Consider the following 21,988-nt stretch of genomic DNA (forward strand, 5'->3'; position numbering starts at 1 on the left):
CTAGAACTGTTTACTGAAGTACCAGAGCGAGGCCCATGCTATACTTGATGTGCAATGCCTGATGTGACATTGGGTCCCTGAAAATGGAAAATATTTCATTCTCCATCACCTCAATTAGCAGAAATATGAATTTTAAAAGTTAAAATAATCTCACTCAGATCCTCTCTTGAACAGCTATTACAATCCTAAATGGAATTTAACTAGGAAATCGACTCCAGCTTTGAATAGGTATAAATCCAGAACTCCACAGTAATGCAAAATAAAATATTTCTGTATCGAAAGAAGGTCAGTAAAATATTCAGTCATCCACAATTGTGTCTCAGAAGTAATCGCACTCTCCTCACTCTGTGTGGAGTCCATGATACTTGCCTTCGCCTAGTGTGCTCCTGATGGCTGGCTCGGATGGCTTGCTGGCTCCTCGCGAGGTGTAAGCCTTTATATAGAAAGTGTAGCTGGTGGATGGCTCCAGATCAGTCACCACCTGCTGTAAGGTGGTTTTGCTCACGGCCTCCTGGTACTCCATCTCCACTGGATCTGAGAAAATAAACAAGATGATCAGGAAGCACAGCCTGGGGAAACTCGTGTCTATTCTACACCAGTAATCGATCAGAGTCATACAGCTTTACGGTCGTGTCTATTTGCAACACCAAATTTCTGATTGGTCCCCTTGGAGGGCAAGACCAGATTTCTGATTGGTTCCCTTGGAGGACAAGACACACCCAGCCGTTTGTCTGGAATGTGTAATTTGATCCTGCCTGGGGGAGAGTAATCAAGATCTTTGCAATGTGTAATTTGATCCATTCATTGTGACTGCCAGGCTCCAGAGCGCACAGTGCTAACACTACTGCTTTCAGAGAACAGGCAGGGCGCACCCTCCCAGGTTAGGAGCACTCACAGCGCTCACACTGCCGAGTTCAAATAGGAAGGGGTGAGGTCATGGAGGGATTTTAACATGAGGATGAGAATTTTAAAATCAAGGTGTTGGTGGACAATGTTCCCCTATTTGTTTTTTGGGTGCGCGGGACCTCCAGACAGCGCCGTGCAAATAATCACTCCACAACTTTACTGGGGATCTCTTTAACTGAAGTTAGTCAGAGTCACACCCAAATAAGCAGCTGCACCCCCTGTCCACGACACTTACCATGGAACAGGATCCACTTCCCACTTATAAAGTCTTTGAAATAAGACTAAGACTTAGGGGTCGATTTTCATTAAGCTGTCGGGAAGGAGGCGGGACTACAACTTTCGGGTTTTAGTCCCGGCTACATCGACGTCCGGCCAAGCCACGCGATTTTCCCTTGATTGACCTTGTTGAGCCTGCCCAGCGGGCTCAGCAGGCCAATTAAGGGCCACCTGGCAACAGGTGACGTCATAGACTGAAATTTCATCTGTCAAGAGGTCTTGACAGATGAAATATCAGTGTTTCACAGCTGTTTGAAGCTGTCAAACACTGACAGTCTGACTTCTAACCTGAGTCCTTCTACGCAGACTCAGTTAGAACTCTCACCAACACTAAAAGCTGAAGGCTGTCACTTTTGACAGATCGCAGCCATTCAGCTTTCAGTGCCGGCTGAGTGATGGACTCCTGACGCCTAGAGGAAGAAAGGCTGTTAAGGTAAGTACAGGTAATTTAAACTTCTTTACACACTTTAGACAGACCAAACACACTTACCTTTGCACTCATGCACCCATCACTCACCTGAACACCGACATCGCAACCCCTCCAAGTCCTTCAACCCGACGGCCCGCCTGCTCTAACCTGGCGTGGTTTGGAGCCATCGGGAATCCCACACGACACCCCTCAAAATAGGGATTAGGCTAAAAACTACCTGTTAACAGGCAGTTAATTGGCACTAATCCCTTCCCGCCTCGGGTCGGTGGGTCCCAGTGCGGGGCGGGTACCCACCTCCTCTGAAACTTACGTGGAGGTGGGTTTTGGGCGGGATGGTGTCGGGACCCCCGATTTCGGGATTTTTGCCCCCCGTCCGCCTAAAAGCCCGCCTCACGGCACACTGAAAATCTAGGCCTTAGTGTCACTATCACAGATATTGCAGTAAGGAGGATCTAGGGGCTTCTCGTAGGTGGTACCACCCGCTCATGATGCACAATAATAGCCAATAAAAACAGCAATCAACATGAACTCAGAAAGGACTATCCTGTCTGACAAACTTCTCAACTTCTTTAGGGAGCGATAACTGCGAAAGCCTTACAACGTGTTATGTCTAGACTTCAAAAAGGAATCTGACAAAGATCCACACAAAAAGCTATCAGTAAACCTTAGGTCTCAATAAGAAATGAGTTGAAGAGTAGAAAACAAAACTAGTTAATAAAGGAGTTATATCCGAGTGGGGGGAAATACTGAGTGGGGGGAATTACTGAGTGGGGTATCGTGGGGCACGGTGTTGAGACCACTACTGTTTCTCACTTGGGTTCCGAAACTCAATGCAAAGTGGGCAAATTTGTTGCTGATACCAGACTTGAAGGGGCAATGGAATTGGAGGAGGCAGAGGCAGAAAGTACAGAACGAGTTGGTAAAGTATATAAGTGTGCAGAGCAACAGCAGATTAACTTTAATGCTGACAACTGCTGCACACAGGAAGAAAAAAAATAAGCAGCGTACATATTCCATGAATGGTGTTGAAATAGCCGAGGAGAAACCGGAAATACCCCTGTGGGGGGAACATTAGAATCTTTCTGGACGAATGGACCAAGATAGGCCGAATGTCCTTTCTCATCTGTAAATAAATATCTTGTGGTCTTTTAACGTGACTGTAGAAGATTATAATGTTAGAATTGAAGAGCTCTTTTGGTAGGGAGAGTGCCCACTCTAGAATAAGGGCTGCACAGGAATTTGCGAGTGACAGAGTCCACTCCACAGACAGTCTATAGCAGGGCACAACTCCTTGTGATGGTCAGGGAACCCTTCAGTTACAAAATCAAAGAATTTGGGACAGAGAGAGAGTGACACAGTTCTTCACTGATAATGGAATGGACTTCAAATATACCAAGGGAGAGGACCTTCTTGCTGAAGATAGTATTTGATCCTGAGTGGTTGTGAGGCTCCTTCACTATGGATAGCGTATACAGATATACATCTCTCTGGAAGAATTAGTGGCGTTTGCCACGGTATTGTGAAACAATCAGCAAATTATCAACTTACTGCCTCACAACTATTATATGCTGAAGTTTTTCTGAAAGTACCTTATCCATATTGCACCATTTATGTTTATCCACGGCACTGTTATATAAACAGAGTGACCAAAACAAACTGGTAATGTGAAGGAAGAGACTCGCTCACCCACCTGCAGTTTTCCTGATGTGCAGTACATAGCCGATAATGTCTCGTGTATTCTCCGAAGGCTCGCTCCATGACACCTGAATGGCCGTCGCAGAGAGAGCTGCGGTTTTCACTTCCCGGGGGGGCCCTGGAAGGCCCTCTGCCCACAGCACCGTTAACCGTGCGCTGGCCTGGGTCGAACCAGCATCATTTTCAGCAATACACTGGTAGATTGCTTCATCCTCTGGAGAGATTCCATTTATTGTAAGAGTACTAGGAACAGAGAGAAAATAAAATACATCACTCATTCTACAAAGGAACAGTAGCACAGTGGTTATGTTACTGGACTAGTAATCCAGAGGCCTGGACTAATGATCCAGAGATGTGAGTTCATAATCCCAGCATGGCAGCTGGGGAATTTTAATTCAGTTAATTGACTGTTGTAAAAACACATCTGGTTCATTAATGTCCTTTAGGAAATCTGCCATCCTTAGCTGGTCTGGCCTATATTTGACTCCAGACCCACAGCAATGTGGCTGACTCTTAACTGCCACTCAGTTGTAACCACACCACACTGTGGAAGCACCTTCACCACACAGACTGCAGCGGTTCAAGAAGGCGGCTCACCACCACCTTTCTCAAGGGCAATTAGGGATGGGCAATAAAGGCTGGCCTTGCCAGCGACGCCCACATCCCACGAATAAAAAAAAAGGCAAAAATGTGCAGGTCGCATTGGCTTTTCTTGAACTATTTTCTCCTTTCCAATTTTATCTCCTGCTCTTGTGTACAGTGCCACAGACGCCAAACAACAATCAACCTTGGGTACCTTACCCAAGTGGCCATTATTCATGTGTGAGTCTTGAGAGTGAGTGTCAGCAGGCTAATCAACCACAGGGAGGACATCCTGGGTTCACCCAGCACTCACACGCGCAAACCTTCTAGCCGGGGCATTAGACAGCAATTAGAAGTAGAAATGCTGGCCAATTGTCCCTTCTCTATACCAGGGCTGCCAAGGCCAATTGTTATGCCCTTACTATCATTCCAGCAGAGATTAGCTCACAGAATACAGACCAGGGATCTAACCTGGAGGCTTCCTGTGTTGTATGGCTCAATCACTCACTGGATAAACTCAGTCCACCTTCTCAAGGGCAGTTAGGGATGGGCAATAAATGCTGGCCTTGCCAGCGACGCCCCCATCCCATAAATGAATTTTTTAAAAAGTCAGGCAACAAGGAGGCTAAACACATGACTTCTATCACCAGTAGCACACACACTTTAAAGGTCGATAGACTCAGTTTAAAAAATCTGTTTGCAATCTCTCCTTTTAGCTTTATAAATAACTTGGCGTTTATCAGAGATTGTCATGGCATTGGGTGATCAGTGTTAGGCCCTTGATTACTGAGCAGGGTTTCACAGTGCAACAAGAGAGAAGAATCAAAGAACATGGTCCTGACAAGAACAGCGGGGGGTATTAAATAGTAAGTGAGCATTATAGAAATATAATGATTTGTTGGAAGGAAGGGGCCGGATAAATTCTGAGACTCAAAAGCAGGGATAGCCAAGAAAAACTTGGTCCAAGGCCAATGAATTCACACCTACATCACTGTGGGATTCCATTTCTATATAATCCAGTTTTATAACCTAGAACAGTGCGATACATTGCATCCTACAAGTGTGATATGTTGCATCCTAGAACAGTGTGATACACTGGCCAGGATTCTCTTCTTCATGACAACGTGCTCTCCCCATGGCCCTGTATCTTCCTCTACTTCAAATATTTACCCACCTGTCCCTTAAAAGAGGCAATGGTCTCTGCCTCAACCGTGCCCAGTGGCAAAGCACTCCATGTGCCAACATCCTGCTACATAAAGAGATTTCTTCTAGCCTCTCTCCGCACTCTCTGAGTGGCAATTTTAAATTGTTGACCCTTTGTCACTGACTCCCTAAGCAGAAGGAAATAGTATTTCCCTCTTCACTTAATCCAAACCCTTTACAGGAAACTCTTTATTATCCGGCACCGATGGGACCGGCGTGGTGCCGGTTTATCAAAAAGTCCGGATTACAGAGAGGTATAGTTAAAAGGTACGAGAGCTCCATACACAGCAACAAAGCCAGGCTTCCCTGTTGCTTAGCAACATGTGCAGGAACTCCGGCCACAGACCAAGCGTCCCTGTTGCTTAGCAACAAGTGCAGGAACCCCAGTTACACAGCCACAGATCCAGGAACTGCCACTAATATGAAGTAAAACTTACCTGAACCTACTCCTGCATTTTGCCGGTTAACAGAGATTTCCGGTAAATCGAGAGTTTCCTGTATAATTTTGCAAGTCTTTATTAAATCTCCTCTTGGCTCCCACAGCAGCCGAAGTGGCAGTGAGGGGCCTCAAAGGGGCATCCGCAGAGATGACCAAGGACAAAAAGGAATTTTTTTTTTTAGGTCTTGCCCAAAACGAATGCCGAAAAAGGTAAATGTTTGGGGCAGGAATTAATAGAGAGGAAGCCTCTGCTTGGCCCTCTCCTTCCATTAAGGAATTTTTGCGGCCTTTCTGCTGCTACCTACTGGAGAGGATGGAAGTGGGCTTGCAATTCAGGCTCCACCCTCCTCACGCCCCCACCTCCCCCCCCCCAACTGTGGGAATTCCAGGGCCTAGGCAGCTGAAGCCACGACTGCCAATGGTTAAGCAAAGGGAGTCGATATGCATAAGAGGCCAGAGTCAGCGGGATGGAAAGTTCACCAGTGGGTTGGGTTTAGGGCTGAAGGAGGTTACAGAAATGGGGTTGGGTGAAGCATGGTTGAATTTAAAAACAGGGATGATAATTTTTGCGAGATGGAATGCACACAGCAGAGTTTTGGATGAGCTGAATTGTATGAAGGGTAGAGGATGGGAGGCCCACCAAGAAAGTATTGGAGTGATCGACTCTGTAGGTGACAAAGGTATAGATGAGTGTTTCATTGGCAAATGGGCTGAAGTAGGGACAGAGGCAGAGGCAGGTGATGGAGATGGAAATTGGTTGTCTTTGTGATGGAAAGGATATGGGCTTGGAATCTCAGCTTGGAGCTCAAAGGATGCCATGGTTGTGAACAGTCTTGCTCAGCCTGAGACACTGGCCAGGGAGAGGGATGGAGTCAGTGACAAGAGTACAGCATTTCTGGTGGAGGCTAACGGCGATGGAATTGGTCTTCCCAAAATTTAATTGGAGAAAGCTACGGTTCATCCAGAACTGGATGTCATACAATAAAATTGACAGCACAGAGGTATTGGAGGGGTCGAAAGGGGTGTTGGAGAGGTACAGCCAGTTTCATTGGGGTACACGTCGAAGCAGACCCCGTGTCTGCGGATTATGTCGTCGAGGGGCAGCATGTAGGTGTCAAAAAGGGGACCAAGGATGTGGGTGGGAGGAGAAGCCATTGCTAGAGATGTTTACTGAAAGTGGAACCAAGCAAGGGCAGTCCCACAAAGATGGACAATGGCGGAGAGGCATTAGAAGAAGATGGCGTGGCTGAACAGCCCAAAGACTGTAGATCCAGGAGAAAGAGGAGAGATTAGTCACAGGGGATGTCATTCATGATTTTGGTTAGGGCTGTTGGAGGCACAGAAAACTGTTTGGAGAGATTCAAACAGGAAGTTGCAGAAGATTGAATAACTGCACTCTTTACAGACTAACTGTGAAGAATCATGCTATTGACTTCTTCATGTACCAATCCAGGTAAAACAACACTAATCACTTTTCGCAGGCTGGAAGAAAGTGGAAGAGGACAGATTGAAAGGATGGTCGAGAGCATGCCTGCTTCTTGGCCAAGTTGTGATATTTCACAAGTGCCAAGTGCCGTGAGAATATGCTTAAGATACTTCAATATTTGTTGCGAGGCGGAGCCTGTCTGACTCGGGGCCTTGTGAGATTCCACAATGCTCAGTAAATGGTGAGTGCCATTTCCGTCGTTCCGGAGGAATTCCCCCGCGGAACACTGCAAAGATTGATGGAATGGTGAAAGGCCGTTTTGGCACATCAGCAGACTGGTTTAATTCTGGAAGCTGGTGTGATGGGTCAATCTGGAGTGATTTATAACAGGCTCAATCACATGGCCATGAGTGCAGCTTTATTTAAAGCAGAAGTCTTTGTCCTGTCATTACTTTGACACAGACCCTAACCTCAGTAAATAAGTGATATGCAGTCCAACTGTTTATTCTAAGGCCAAGCCCTGTGTGTTATTCTGGAGAAATCCAGATTGGATACATGGGTGTTATCTGGAAAGGGGACATGCTTTGTGGAACTACTTTAGGAGAACATAATGAATGCGTGATTGGACTATCAGGTGACAGATATAACTGACTCAACCCACACTTTCTACCCGGTCCATTAGAATGGTACTAAACTGTCTACTGTACTTCCTCTTTTTTCAGTTTTCTTCACTCTTCTCCTAGACCCAGACTGGAGTATAGATCCATAGGAGTGGGCAGCCACCTGATACCTCACTCAGAACGCCATCCTTTATGTTTGAGGCTACACAGTGAGTACCAGCAGACTGTAGGAGGCACCAAAGTCAAGCCTAGTCCTCCCTTCATGGATGCCCACACAAGCACACGTTCCAGTAGGGATCTCTGGATAACTGGAAGGGGGGAATTATGGTTGACGTTTCCCTCCCTAAATCCTGAGGCCAAGTGTAATGCCCCTACTGCCACCCAATAGATTTTCTTGTTCTAAGCTCCCCCTTAACATGCAACATACAATTTCCCAGGTGATTGGGTGTGCAGGAGTCGTGCTGGCAGGTTTATGTCAATGCTCCGCCAATACCAACCACAAGGGGACCCACAAGAGAAAATACCTGTCATCTGCTTGGTACCTCTGCTGGAACAACAGAAAATGCTGGAAAAACTCAGCAGGTCAGGCAACATCCGTGGAGAGAATGGTAAGACCTTGCACTGGAACACACGAATGCCACAAATGACTGTTTACACCGTCTCTCTGGGGATTCTGCTAATCTCCTGCTGAAGTTACATCAGTACATCAGGAGAACCCTTGCGGAAATCCCAGGTGTAGGTGTCTCTGGAGACCTTCAAGGTCCTTTTATCTGACAAGATCTCAGGTAGTCTGGAAGCCGCAGCATCAATAATGATGTTGTTTACATTTAGAGATCAATAGTGAAAGATGCCACAAATTAAAGGCAAACAGCAACCGAAAAGAAACAACCTTCCAAGATATTTTAGGATTGCTGACATAACTACATCCTATCCCACAATAAACTCAACAGAAATCTCCATTCCTTTGTAAAAATATAATCCAAAACAGATTGCGTAACATACAATACCACTAATTTTAAATCCAAATAATCTGTCAAACACACACGAGACAGTGAACGTAAAGCAATTCTAAGAATATTAATGAGAATGCTTGTCAGAAGATTTTAGTTTACGATTGAAAAGCTTCCTAATAGCTTATAATATGAAGGGTAAATGCAGGCCCCTCTCCCAACACAACTTAATAGACGTGAACATTTCATTGTCTGGACAGTGGACACGTGTGCATTGCCACGCACTTCAATCAGAGCATCCACATTCAAATGAAAGACATTTCACTTTGAAATAGAAAGGTCTGCTTGTGTGCAGAGGCTTCCTGGAGCTCCTGGAGTTTCCCCATTGAATGTGCTTCGTCCTGATGGGATTAATAAACTCCAGTGAGACAACAGATCAAAGAGACTCCTTTAACACCCATTGTCAATGTCTTTCCTCACTGCTCCTGGCTTAGATATTGTATCAGTGAATAAGCTCACTACTTTCCTTCTGAAGCTAGTCGTTTCCTCTCTTTACTAGGGAGGCCTATCGATGGGTGAAACATATCTCCCGAACCATCCTATGATGTAGGTAAAAAAAAACCTGAAAAGAATTTTATCAGACTTTATGATGGGAGAGGAGGGGGTCACCGCAGGGTCACAGCGCGCCAAAGCTGATTGAAGAATATCAAGTTGCGGGTCTGCGCGTTTCCTAAACGCCGGCTGTGTTCAGGGCAGCCCAATTTCGGAAAGAGTGCCTCAAATGGGCATTAGCCCCCCTATTTGCATATGCAAATAACCCAGTGCCTAATTCAGTAACGGGCCCTGGAGGCCTCTTCTTCTGCCTTTACCAATATGGTGGGTGGCGCACCTCCAGCGCATTATGAGCACGTGCGTGACCAGCCTGTCAAATTGGACACTTAGCCGCCTGCGCTGTGCCTAAAAAACGGGTGCGGCGCCATCGAATTTCTAGGCCATTGTATCTAATATTAGTGCAGTTAATTTAGTGCTAGATATTGGGAGCAAACTCTTGACAGTCGTAGCATTTATCGGCCGTAGGAATCAGAATGCCCAGCTGCAACAGCTACTATATTTAGAATTGTTCCTTTTTAAATTCTCATTAGGGCTCAGTGTCATTTGCACATCACTGGGAAATATAGCAAGGAGAAAGAGAGTCTGACTGCTTCCTGCTACTTACATCACATGCCTGTGAAGCCCAGAATACGTTTGAGTCCAATATAATGCACTGACAGCTGCCGAGGAAAAGCCAATGCAGGGCTAGTGCCAGCACACATTCACACCAGAGTGAGAAAGAATAAAAAAAAGCTCCAGTCTATTGAGAGAAGAACATTCAAAGGCTGTTGTCCTGCACACAAGCAATCAGCATGACTGATTTTCCCAAGGTCAAAGGGCAGGACCAATGACCAGTCTTCCCCCACACAAAAGACCCAAAGAGATTATTAACTCTTCGCAGCACAGAGGGGCTGAGGCGCTTGCAGCAAGGGGGATCCAACACAAAAGGAATCCCTCCGGGACTGGAGAACAAAACAAAATTGGGAACTTTTAAGGAAATTAAAACTACGGGGCTTAAGCTTGAGTTGGGAAAGCTGGCCTCAAATCCCACAGGAGTGTTCCTCATCAGGTACTGCAGAAGTGAAGACTTTTTTCACAGCACCAGCACTGAAAATAAATCAATTGATTGCCACCTCAACCAACAGACTCTTTGATACCTTGAAGTTGATCAGTAAATGTCTCTCCAACACCCCCCTCCCCTCCCCCCTCCCCACTCCCCGCACAAGCACTTCTCAAGATCAGTCAGGAGAAATCCCAGAGGCTTTTATCTCTTTCTGTAGCAGGGACTCGGCTCTCTGTTACTGATGGCAAGATATCTTTTCCAAGTTAAATTGTGTTAGCTACATGACATACCAAACGCTCGCACATGTGACAGAGATTGAAGGGACTGTGAACCTTTGGGGAAAAGTAAAAATGTCTCTTAACCCTAGGGACTGCTGAACCTATTGGCCTCCTGCAGCTGCCGGGAGCAGAGATCGTGAGTAAAACTACACAAATTAAAGATCAACAAAGCTGCCAAATCCATCTTGACCAGGAGTCACCCTGACTCAACAGAACAAAGGAGGTCTCGATGACAGAACTAATCAAAGTATTCCAACAATTAGCAGTCACAACCCTCCTTCTCTGCTAGCCATTAATTCAGCTGCCATTTTGTTCACCCTGTTCTTTTGATTTGATGTCCTGATCTTCTTAAGTTGCTGTCGGTAACCTGGGAAGCATGATCAGCACCAACATTTTTTGCAGCCTGGATTTATAAAACAGTCTCCATTGGAATGAAGTGATCCTAAGGAAAAATATTTCCTTTGAGGAATAACAGTAGCAATACATAAATTTCAAAAACAAAATTACAACGGTCGGGTTGCAAGTGCGGTTGAAATCATTATTGATAACACACAAATCACATTTTGTAAGGGAATCGCCTGGAATTTTCTCTGGGGTTCTCCGGCATGAGATCTGTGAAACGCCTGGAGAAACAGCGCAAATGGCTGAAAATGGCCAGTGGCATCCTTTCTTCCAGGGTATCCGCTGATCTTCTACCAAGGTTAGGTTGGTAAATTCTGTGAAAATTCTCCCTCAGTCTTTAAATGGTTGGCCACCTAAAATGTAGTTAGGCTGCTGTGGTGGGCCACCTAAAACTTGAGCAAGTCACTAAAATTTTTCGGTTATAATTAGTGTTTAAAAAATCAAGTCCCCAAAAGACACGACCTAAAAGGTAGTGATTTGTTTCTTGATGCTCTTATATTTACACAGACTTTTTTTTCCAGGCTGCATATGAACCCAGGTCTCGCAAGTGAAAGGATCGTGTTGTAAACCACAACACCACCCAGTCTCCCATCAGATAGGGGGACCTCTACTCTGTATAGACTAATCCAGGTCACAGGGTCCAGCATGCTTCTGTTTAAAGATAAAGGGATAAAAATTGATATGTGTTGTGCCTAGAGTTGCCAACCCTCCAGATTGCCCTGGAGTCTCCAGGGAGTGAAGATTAATCTCCTGGACACTGCTGTGAGCAAACCAGAAAAAAATCTTAGGATTTTTAATTTTAAAAATTGTTTATTTTTTTCATTTTCTTTGAACACTTTTGTTTATTAGTTATAAAAATGTAGGAGTTGGGGGGGGGGGAAGGTTGTTTGACAGTCAAGAGTCGCCCAATTGAGTCATGAAGAGTGAGTTTACTTTTCAATGGCGTGGGAATACAGTGCGCCATGAGGATGGACGTGTTGGCTCGACCAATGGTGGGAGTGTGGGGGGCGGGGCTAGACCAATAGCGGGAGTGTGGGGGCGGAGCTAGACCAATGGCGAGAGTGTGGGGGCGGGGCTAGACCAATGGCGGGAGTGTGGGGGCGGGGCTAGACCAATGGCAAGAGTGTGGGGGCGGGGCTAGACCAATGGCGGGAGTGTGGGGGCGGGGCTAGACCAATGGCGGGAGTGTGGGGGTGGGGCTAGACCAATGGCGGGAGTGTGGGGGCGGGGCTAGACCAATGGCGGGAGTGTGGGGGCGGGGCTAGACCAATGGCGGGAGTGTGGGGGCAGGGCTAGACCAATGGCGGGAGTGTGGGGGCAGGGCTAGACCAATGGCGGGAGTGTGGGGGCGGGGCTAGACCAATGGCAGGAGTGTGGGGGCGGGGCAGTGGGAGGCGAGATGTCATGTGATGAAATCTCCAGGAATACATTCAACCAGAGTTGGCAGAACATTTTTAAGGCGTGGAACGGTTGTACCCAGAGAGTGGTGAACCTGTGGAATTCTCTACCACAGAAGGCAGTTGAGGCCAATTCATTAAATATATTCAAGAAGGAGTTGGATATATTTCTTAAGGCTAAAGAGATCAAGGGACCGGGTACTGAATTTGGATGATCAGCCATGATCTCATTAAATGGTGGGACAGGCTCGAGGGGCCGAATGGCCTACTCCTGCTCCTATCTTCTATGTTTCTATGTTATCGATGGCAAATTTAGCAGTGGAATGGCCAGCGCCCAATCTTCACGAGTGTTCGGGTAAGTGCTAAATATATGCATATGTTAATGAGGGACCTAACAGCTGTTTAAGGACCACTCTGGGAAAGTGGTTTCCGATGAGCTGAGCAGGAGCTGGACCTGCTCCACTCAGGATTGTTCAGCGGCCAAAGAAGCGGCTAGTTAAGTTTTAAATGTTTCATGTTCCCTTGACTCCACAGTATCTCAGTGGCCCCCACCCCCACCATTGCTGCTCCATTTCCCCCCCCCCCCCCCCCGACACCACCCCGGGACATACCTTTGGGCTACTGCCAGTGAGGGAAGCGACCAGATATTCATTTTGTTCAAATGGGCGAGGTGCCTGTGGGGACCTGTAGGCGCCAACAGCTCACCCAATTAATAGTAGTGAAGCCCGAGGCCTAATTGTGGGCCGACCTCAAGCCTCCTGGTTTGGACATGCACCAGGCACCAACACATTTCTCTCCCAAAGTCTGCCTATACAGCACAGGTCGTGGAAGGTGAATTCTCTCAAAAGCATTCTGGGGCTACTTACTTGTTGTTGTTTTTCAGTTTGATGTGACCACTGGCTGCTAAGATTTCCCCATTTTTCAGCCAGGTAAGTTGTGGTATTGGCTCTCCCTGAGCCAGACAGTTGAAAATGGCAGTGGTTCCGACTGGCCTCGATATGGACTGTGGGTACTGCACAAACTCTGCAGGTGCTGAAATACAAAACAGGAAAAGAAAACTCAGCTTACAAGATCGACAAGAAAAACCTCGGAACCCAAGAATGAGGGCTCCATATAATCGCCCATCTCCGCTAATGCCTCAGCCATCTGCTGCTGAAACCCTCATCCATGTTTTTGTTACCTCCAGTCTTACTATTCCAATGCTCTCCTGGCCGGCCTTCCATCTTCCACCTTCCGTGAACTTGAGCTCTTCCAAAACTCTGCTGCCCGTGTCCTAACTCGCACCAAGTCCCGTTCACCCATCACCCCTCTGCTCGCTGACCTACGCTGGCATCCGGTTCACCAACGCCTCGATTTTAAAATTCTCATTTTGTGTTCAAATCCTTCCATAGCCTTGCCCCTCCCTGTCTCTAACCTCCTCCAGCCCTCCAACCCAATGAGAACTCTGCGTTGTTCCAACTCTGGCCTCTTGTGCATCCCCCACTTCCTTTGCCCCACCAATAGTGGCCAGGCCTTCAGCCATCTAGGTTATTGTGACTGGCAGACATGCTTAGTACAGTGCATTCTTTCAAGGTGCGGCTGGGTCCTCTTACATTGCCTGACCTGGTAAAGCATTGAGTGATCATATATCAAACGATGGAATTGGCACTGCCTGGCCCAGCCACATCATTCTGCTTATCTGTTACAGCTCTCCTTGGGCCTCTCCATCTGTCTGTTCCAAAGTGGGTCTCCATGCTGAAGCAACATTTTCAGCATCAGCATCCACTAAAGCAGGAGGCTCTGTGCCCCGCAACAGTGCTCTCCGACATTTGCAGGTAAAGAAACCTGTTACAGTACTTGCATGCAAAACAATGTTCGGTGGTGTGGTCCCTTTAAGCTGCTGTAGGCCTTTAATTGTGAAAATTGCACTGACCCCAGAGATTATAGTAGGGTCAATACTCGGGCTATCGAGTCCCGCCCACCAGGATTGTGCCCCCCCCATGGAAAATTTAGTCTCTCTCTGCAGTCTGCTCTCTCTGATCTGTGTAGGCAACGGGAGACCTTTGGCCACCTCAATACGCCCTCTCCATAATCTTGCTCTCAGATCTTTATATCCAAGGAAGAGCCTTCAGCTCCCTCCCAGTCCTCTCTCTGATCCACGTGCCCACAGAGAGATCCTTAGGTACATCAGCAATCCCGATCCACAACCTTACCCACTGCTGTGCAGCTGAAGGCTCAGGTTGGCATGTATTATGCCCCCGTGACATGGTAAGGAGGTTGATATTCACTATAAGCGCTTCCCTCACATGTCTCTCTACCTGGTCAACTGTCTGCTCCCTGACACTCTCTCATCTCTCCTTTTTTTCCTTTTCTCTTTCATGTTCCTCCCTTTCCCAATACATCCACAGTTTGTGCACCTCTCTCATGGGCATATTAGACTCCCAGTATCCTCCTGCCTCCTTTTTCCTGACACATCCTATTTTTCTCTCCTCTCTCGTTCTTCTCTTTTCCACGCTTTTTCTCAGCCCTTCCCTTTTCTGACACGTACACACTCTCTCCAACTCAGTTGCATTCGACTCATACTGTTGCTCTTTTCCACGTACACGCACATTCTCCCTCTCATCCTGCCCTTTTCCTGACAGTCCTGCAGCCTCTCACTTCCGTTCACAGGCGCAATAGACTTCCGCTGTCCTCCCGCTTCCCTTTAGTTTACCCTCTCCCGTGATTGAAATCCTATACAGCGGTTCATCCTGCCAAAAATCCAAAAGGGAATTGAGAAGTACTTTTGAGTATAAGGTGCTGCCGGCAGCCTCTACCATCACCTGCTCCAACCAATTTCCACTTTTACACAAATGAGCTTTGCTGTCTTGGCAAGCTGCCAAATCCCATTTTAGTTCCTGGTTTATTTGCATTGATCAGGACCCAGCATGGCCTCTTTCTTCATTGACTTTACTGTATCGAACACATACTGATTAGCAAAATTATTAACAAACCGCCTGTTGTCATCACAAACCTACCCTACTGGCACACATGGATTCAACACATCTACTTTTTTTTAGATTTAGCTGCAGGGACAGCAAAAGAGTGTGTGTGGGCACAGCTACTTATAGAAACCTCAAATCAGTCAGCACTTTCTACCAGCAGTAAATGGTTGACTTACTCCAAACTGCAGTATCCAGACCATCATTACAAGACTCCAGATCACCATCATTACAAGACCCCCAGATCACCATCATTACAAGGCCCCCAGATCACCATCATTACAAGACTCCAGATCACCATCATTACAAGACCCCCAGATCACCATAATTACAAGACTCCCAGATCACCATCATTACAAGACTCCAGATCACAATCATTACAAGACCCCCAGATCACCATAATTACAGGACTCCCAGATCACCATCATTACAAGACTCCAGATCACCATCATTATAAGACTCCCAGATCACCATCATTACAAGACTCCAGATCACCATAATTACAGGACTCCCAGATCACCATCATTACAAGACCCCCAGATCACCATCATTACAAGGCTCCAGATCACCATCATTACAAGGCTCCAGATCACCATCATTACAAGGGTCCAGATCACCATCATTACAAGGCTCCAGATCACCATCATTACAAGACTCCCAGATCACCATCATTACAGGACTCCAGATCACCATCATTACAAGACTCCCAGATCACCATCATTACAGGACTCCAGATCACCATCATTACAGGACTCCAGATCACCATCATTACAGGACTCCCAGATCATCATCATTACAGGACTCCAGATCACCATCATTACAGGACTCCAGATCACCATCATTACAGGACTCCCAGATCATCATCATTACAGGACTCCCAGATCACCATCATTACAAGACTCCCAGATCACCATCATTACAGGACTCCAGATCACCATCATTACAGGACTCCCATATCACCCTGTCAAAACAGAGCGTCGTCCTCCCCCGCGCCCCCCAACACATGACGCTGTCACTACACGGCTCCCTCACAATACTGCCCTCGACCGTGTCAGTTCTATCTCCCGCACTTCTGCCCTCACCCCAGTACCTCCCTCCCGGAACCACGATAGGGTTCCCCTTGTCCTCACCTTTCACCCCACCAGCCTCCACATTCAACGGATCATCCGCCGGCATTTCCGCTACCTCCAAAGTGATCCCACCACCAAACGTATCTTCCCCTCCCCTCCCCTTTCAGCATTCCGCAGGGACCGCACCCTCCGAGACACCCTAGTCCACTCCTCTATCACCCCAAACAGCCCTTCCCCTTCGCCTGGCACCTTCCCGTGCAAGCGGAGGAGATGTAACACCTGCCCCTATACCTCCCCCCTTCCCACTGTCCAGGGCCCCAAACACCCCTTCCAGGTGAAACAGCGATTTACTTGTACTTCTCGCAATCTAGTATACTGTATTCGCTGCTCACGATGCGGTCTCCTCTACATTGGGGAGACCAAACGCAGATTGGGTGACCGCTTTGCGGAACACCTCCATTCAGTCCGTAAGGGTGACCCCGAGCTTCCGGTCGCCTGTCATTTTAATTCACCGCTCCATTCCCACTCGGACCTCACTGTCCTTGGCCTCTTGTATTGTTCCACGGAAGCTCAACGTAAACTCGAGGAACAGCACCTCATCTTCCAATTAGGCACTCTGCAGCCTTCCGGACTCAATATCGAGTTCAACAATTTCAGATCATAAGCTCGGCCCCCATTTCATTTTCTCTTGTAATTGTTCCACTCCTTTCCCCCCCCCCCCTTTCCTTTTGTTTCTCTCTCACACCTGGCAGCTATCTTTTGCCCTGCCAGTACACTTTACACCTAATCCCAGCCTATTACCATCTCGTCTAGCTTCTAATCTCTTTTACTTCTTTTGTTTCTTTTATTCTTTTGTCCGATCGCAGCCCTGCCTTCGATCTAGTTTCTTTTCTTTCCAGTTTTGAAGAAGGGTCCAACCCGAAACGTCAACTCAAATTTCTCTCCACGGATGTTGCCTGACCTGCTGAGTTTTTCCAGCATTTTCTGTTGTTATTTCGGATTTCCAACATCTGCAGTATTTTGCTATCGTACTATGTAAATCTACCCCACCAGGAACAACTCATTTGGATCAGTTCCCTTAGAAGTATTTTATTTTGTGTAAAACATTGTGATCCACCTGGTCTTGTTTCCCAAGGTGCCCCTGTAACACGCACCATTCCTTAACTGAAAGGCTGGGCAGATGATCAGCTCCCAGGCCTGTTCCTGAGATAGCCAGTGAGATGCACACGAGTGGAATGCAGGGCAACTAAGAGACACGAGACTCGGCCTTCACGTTCGATGTCACTACGTCGGTGCGCTGGGTTGTGCCTGCAGGGCAACACGTCTCTCTGCATGTTTAACCACACCACTATCTGGGTTTGAAAACAATCCCACGGGCAGGGCACTGCTAATGGGCTTTGTGTACTCAGCATGAGGCTTCATTTGATTCCAGCGACACTTTTAACATTCATTCTGAGATAAGCAGGGTTGTGCCTCATTCCCTTGCAGCAATGTCAGTTTATTAAATACGTCTATATATTATAGATTAAAAAGCAAAAGCCAGCAGCAGCAGAGTTAAAGTGGCTGCATTATTAACGCCTCTGCCACGCTTCATGTACGAGGTTTAATTATTCATAGCCGTTAACTATTCATGTGATTAAAATACACATATCTATTAATTAGATAATTCAAAAGGAATTTGAAATATTGAGTCTTTAAAACACCAAAGATTCTTTTTGTCGACACAATGGTGGTGGAGGCCTTCTGGTGAAGGACAGCATGATACCCGTTTACAGAAATCCACTCTTCATTACTAATGGTAAACTCGCGGCGATGCCCACTGGGCCGCGGGGTCTATTAGTCTGTAAAGGCAGAGCTGTAAATTTTGGGGTCAGTGTACAATCAGTCGATGCCGAGTGATTAAAGTGCTGAGAATGCAGGCTCCCCAGGGTACGCACTGGAGCTGACATCACTGAATGCAATCACTTTAAGATTAATCCTCGGGCTTTTTTTAACTCTCTGCTCCCCTGCCTGCTGATACTACCCGGCAAACCCGTAGCCTTTGTGCCTTTGACACCGCCGCCAGTTCCCTTCCATCTACCCAATAACACGCAGCTTACACCCCGTGGGATGGCTCTATCGGAGACCCACACTGCCACAATCGTGACTTGGAGCCTCAGGGCTGGTTTGGTACTCGCATCCACTAGTCGCAGGTCACAGTCAATGGTCCCGTTAAGCTGCGCGGCCGCGCGGCACTCTGGAGGTCCTGCGCAGCCGGCTCACCGGCTTTTAAATGGAAAAAATGCACGTGCGTGGAAATATGAATGGGCCGCTCAGCCCGTTAAAGGGGCCGCGCACTCAAAAAAAAATTAGAGGTTACAGTCCACTGAAATCCAATAGCAACACGTAGCTTTTAGGTAATGCTACATGCTACCTCAATCTACTAGTGAGGTGCACCTTGCCTATCATGGTGGGAACCCAAATGTGCTAGCCGCAATTGATTTGATGAATTTCCCTCTTTATCCCTGCCGCAGAACTCACCTAGGGCGGTCCTATGACCTACATATGGACCCCGATTGCAATCATGAGGGTAACCGGGCGGACTGGCCCCGTTGGCACTCGGCTCAATTTTACCGGTCAACACAGCACAAGAGGCAGCAAAATGGCAGGTTTAGAATTTGTGTGGGGCCAGGAGCAGCATGAGTGCTTCCCCGGGCTCCGCGTGAATAACGTGGTCAGCTGCTGCCCTGGGCGCCCCCTCCCCTACCTCGGTTCATGCCGCTCGATATTGCGTCGGCCCGGAGCAAGCGAGCTGCGCAGCGTTTGGTGCCCGCAGCTCACCAGCAGCATGTTAATTAGGCCCCGTCCTCATTAGCCAGGACCGGGGGGCCCCCCCCACCAGGATCGGGCAGCCAGCTCAACCCTCCGCTGGCCGGATGTCTACTAGTTAAAATCTACCCCAACGTGTGTCAGTATTGCCGACGAAGTGTGAGGAAGGTGCCTGCAACATAGACCTGGGAGGAATGTTTCATGTGTTCGAAATCTGTAGCAAAATCATAAATGCATCCTTGGTGTAAATATTGACAAGTACACAGCGAATAGTGAATAGTGAACTCCTCCTAATAGACACAGGTTGGGGAGGTGCCCGTAACATAGACATGGTGCACGTCTAAGATGAGTGAAGGATCTGATGGGGTAGATAGAGAGAAACTATTTCCTCTGGTGGGGGGGGGGGGGGGGAAGTCCAGAACAAGGGGGCATAACCTTAAAATTAGAGCTAGGCCGTTCGGGGGTGATGTCAGATTGGGTCGATTAGGCTTATATTCACTAGAGTTTAGAAGAATGAGAGGGGATCTCATTGAAACTTATAAAATTCTAACAGGACTAGACAGGCTAAATGCAGGAAGGATGTTCCCGATGGTGGGGGAGTCCAGAACCAGGGGTCACAGTCTAAGGATAAGGGGTAAGCCATTTAGGACAGAGATGAGGAGGAATTTCTTCACCCAGAGAGTGGTGAACCTGTGGAATTCTCTACCACAGAAGGCAGTTGAGGCCAATTCATTAAATATATTCAAGAAGGAGTTAGATATATTTCTTAAGGCTAAAGGGATCAAGGGATATGGGGAGAAGGCAGGGACAGGGTACTGAGTTTGGATGATCAGCCATGATCTCATTGAATGGTGGAGTAGGCTCGAGGGGCCGAATGGCCTACTCCTGCTCCTATCTTCTATGTTTCTATGTTTCTATATCAGGAAGCACTTCTTCACACAAAGGGTAGTGGAAATCTGGAACTATCTCTCCCAATAAGCTGTTGAGGCTGGGGGGTCAATTGAAAATTTCAAAACTGTGATTGATAGATTTTTATTAGGCAAGGGTATAAAGGGATATGGAGCCAAGGCAGGTAGATGGAGCTGATGTACAGATCAGGCGTGATCTAATTGGATGGTAGAACAGGCTCGAGGGGCTGAATGGCCTACTCCTGTTCCTATGTATATGTTGATAATGTAGACAGATCTCACACAAGGTGCTGATCTCAGTAGTACAGTCAGGGGAGGCAGTGAGGAGGCGAGAGGCTTTACTATAGGGAGGGGAACTTGGAGAGCTTGTTGCCCAGTCCGCTCTGTGCAACTACCTGTGTCACTAGTTTCCTGTTTGTCCTCTCAGCCAGGGATAGGGGCAGCTCAGGGAGACCAAGGGTAAAAGGAAAAAATAACAATCCCTCCCCCACAAACCAAATCGCACGGCAACAGGTAAACACATCTGGAGACAGAATATAAAGAACTCAATACCGAGAAGCTGGCAGGACAGTCAGAAGATTTTGCTTAGAAACATGTCTCTACTGCAGATACTGTCTATTAACAGGTGCCGGAGCCACTGCCGATCGCTTCCTGCTGGAAAGAATCAGCTGCTTACCTTGGACCACGAGCCTCCCCTGCGCAGTGCGCCTCACGCGTGTCCCTGGTTTGTTGGCCGCGCACACGTACACCCCAGAATGCTGCACCGACAGGTCGGAGATCATGAGGTTTCCGGTGCCGAGCACCTGGATTCCCTCCACGCCAATCGGCCGGCCGTCTGTGGACACAAATATTTACGGATTAGTTCGGATTTAATCAGTGGGAAAACAGTTCTGTTTCATCTGGCCCGTGAATAATCACTGGCAAATCCAGTACTGGATTAGGGAAAGGAAAGGATTAATCTTGATTGGAAATAGTTTGGATTTTAAAGATTTGGCTCATAATGTGGAAGGAACCAAGATTTCGCCACCCGTCACACTGAGCATAGCAGGCAAAAAAGAAATGCAAAGGGATGTGAAACTGTGCACTTAGATGGTTCAGAGCCTGTTTGTTTTGAAGACTTCTCTGGGTCTAATGGAAGAAACTTCCTTCTGTACTGTTTCTGATCTAGTGCTAAACTGCTCAGGTTATTTTAGAGTTTTTTGAAGACTGACAGACAAAGGATGCAGATTCTTACGCACTGAGGCAGTAGATTTGAGTAATTCCAATGAGCATCTACAAGATGCACTGCAGCAACTCGCCAAGGCTTCTCCGGCAGCACCTCCCAAACCCGCGACCTCTACCACCTAGAAGGACAAGGGCAGCAGGCGCATGGGAACAGCGCCACCTCCAAGTTCACCTCCAAGTCACACACCATCCTGACTTGGAAATATATCGCTGATCCTTCATCGTCGCTGGGTCAAAATCCTGGAACTCCCTCCCTAACAGCACTGTGGGAGTACCTTCACCACACGGACTGCAGCGGTTCAAGAAGGCGGCTCAAGGGCAATGAGAGATGGGCAATAAATGCTGGCCTTGCCAGCGATGCCCACATCCCATGAACAAATAAACAAAAAGCTGGAGGTAAATTAAAATGGTGCGCAACAGAATTTGTAACTTTCCCATCTGGGAAGTAGTGGCTGTACTTTCTACTGAATAACTGTCAGAACTCAAAGAGGGTGATTTTCAGACTTGTCAGTATTAAGGTACTTTGCAGTTTAAGAAAACTGTCAGCCGTGGCACAGTGGTAGCACTCTCGCTTCTGAGTCAGAGGGTTGTGAGTTTAAGTCCCACTCCAGAAACTTGAGTGCAAAATCTAGGCTGATACTTCAGTACTACACTGTGGGAGCGCTGCACTGTCGGAGGTTCCGTCTTTCGGGTGAGACATTAAACCGAGGCCCCGTGTGCCCTCTCAGGTGGACGTAAAAGATCCCATGGCACTATTTTG

The 21,988-nt window shown here is 47.3% G+C and overlaps 1 protein-coding gene across 1 annotated transcript in view; it reads right to left on the bottom strand.

Annotated features, from left to right (window-relative positions):
- Positions 1-21,988, bottom strand: part of igdcc3 (immunoglobulin superfamily, DCC subclass, member 3) — a 132,117-nt gene that overhangs the window by 11,361 nt on the left and 98,768 nt on the right. The window contains exons 6-9 of the mRNA XM_085968586.1: positions 20,681-20,839; positions 13,125-13,290; positions 3,303-3,550; positions 370-534 (exon numbers count right to left, since the gene is read on the bottom strand). Coding sequence (XP_085824712.1) covers positions 370-534; positions 3,303-3,550; positions 13,125-13,290; positions 20,681-20,839 — 738 coding nt within the window. The remainder of the gene's footprint in view (positions 1-369; positions 535-3,302; positions 3,551-13,124; positions 13,291-20,680; positions 20,840-21,988) is intronic.

The sequence above is a fragment of the Somniosus microcephalus genome, chromosome 27 (genome assembly GCF_052327205.1).
Source record: "Somniosus microcephalus isolate GS21.2 chromosome 27, FLI_Smic_1.0, whole genome shotgun sequence".
NCBI lineage: Eukaryota > Metazoa > Chordata > Chondrichthyes > Squaliformes > Somniosidae > Somniosus > Somniosus microcephalus.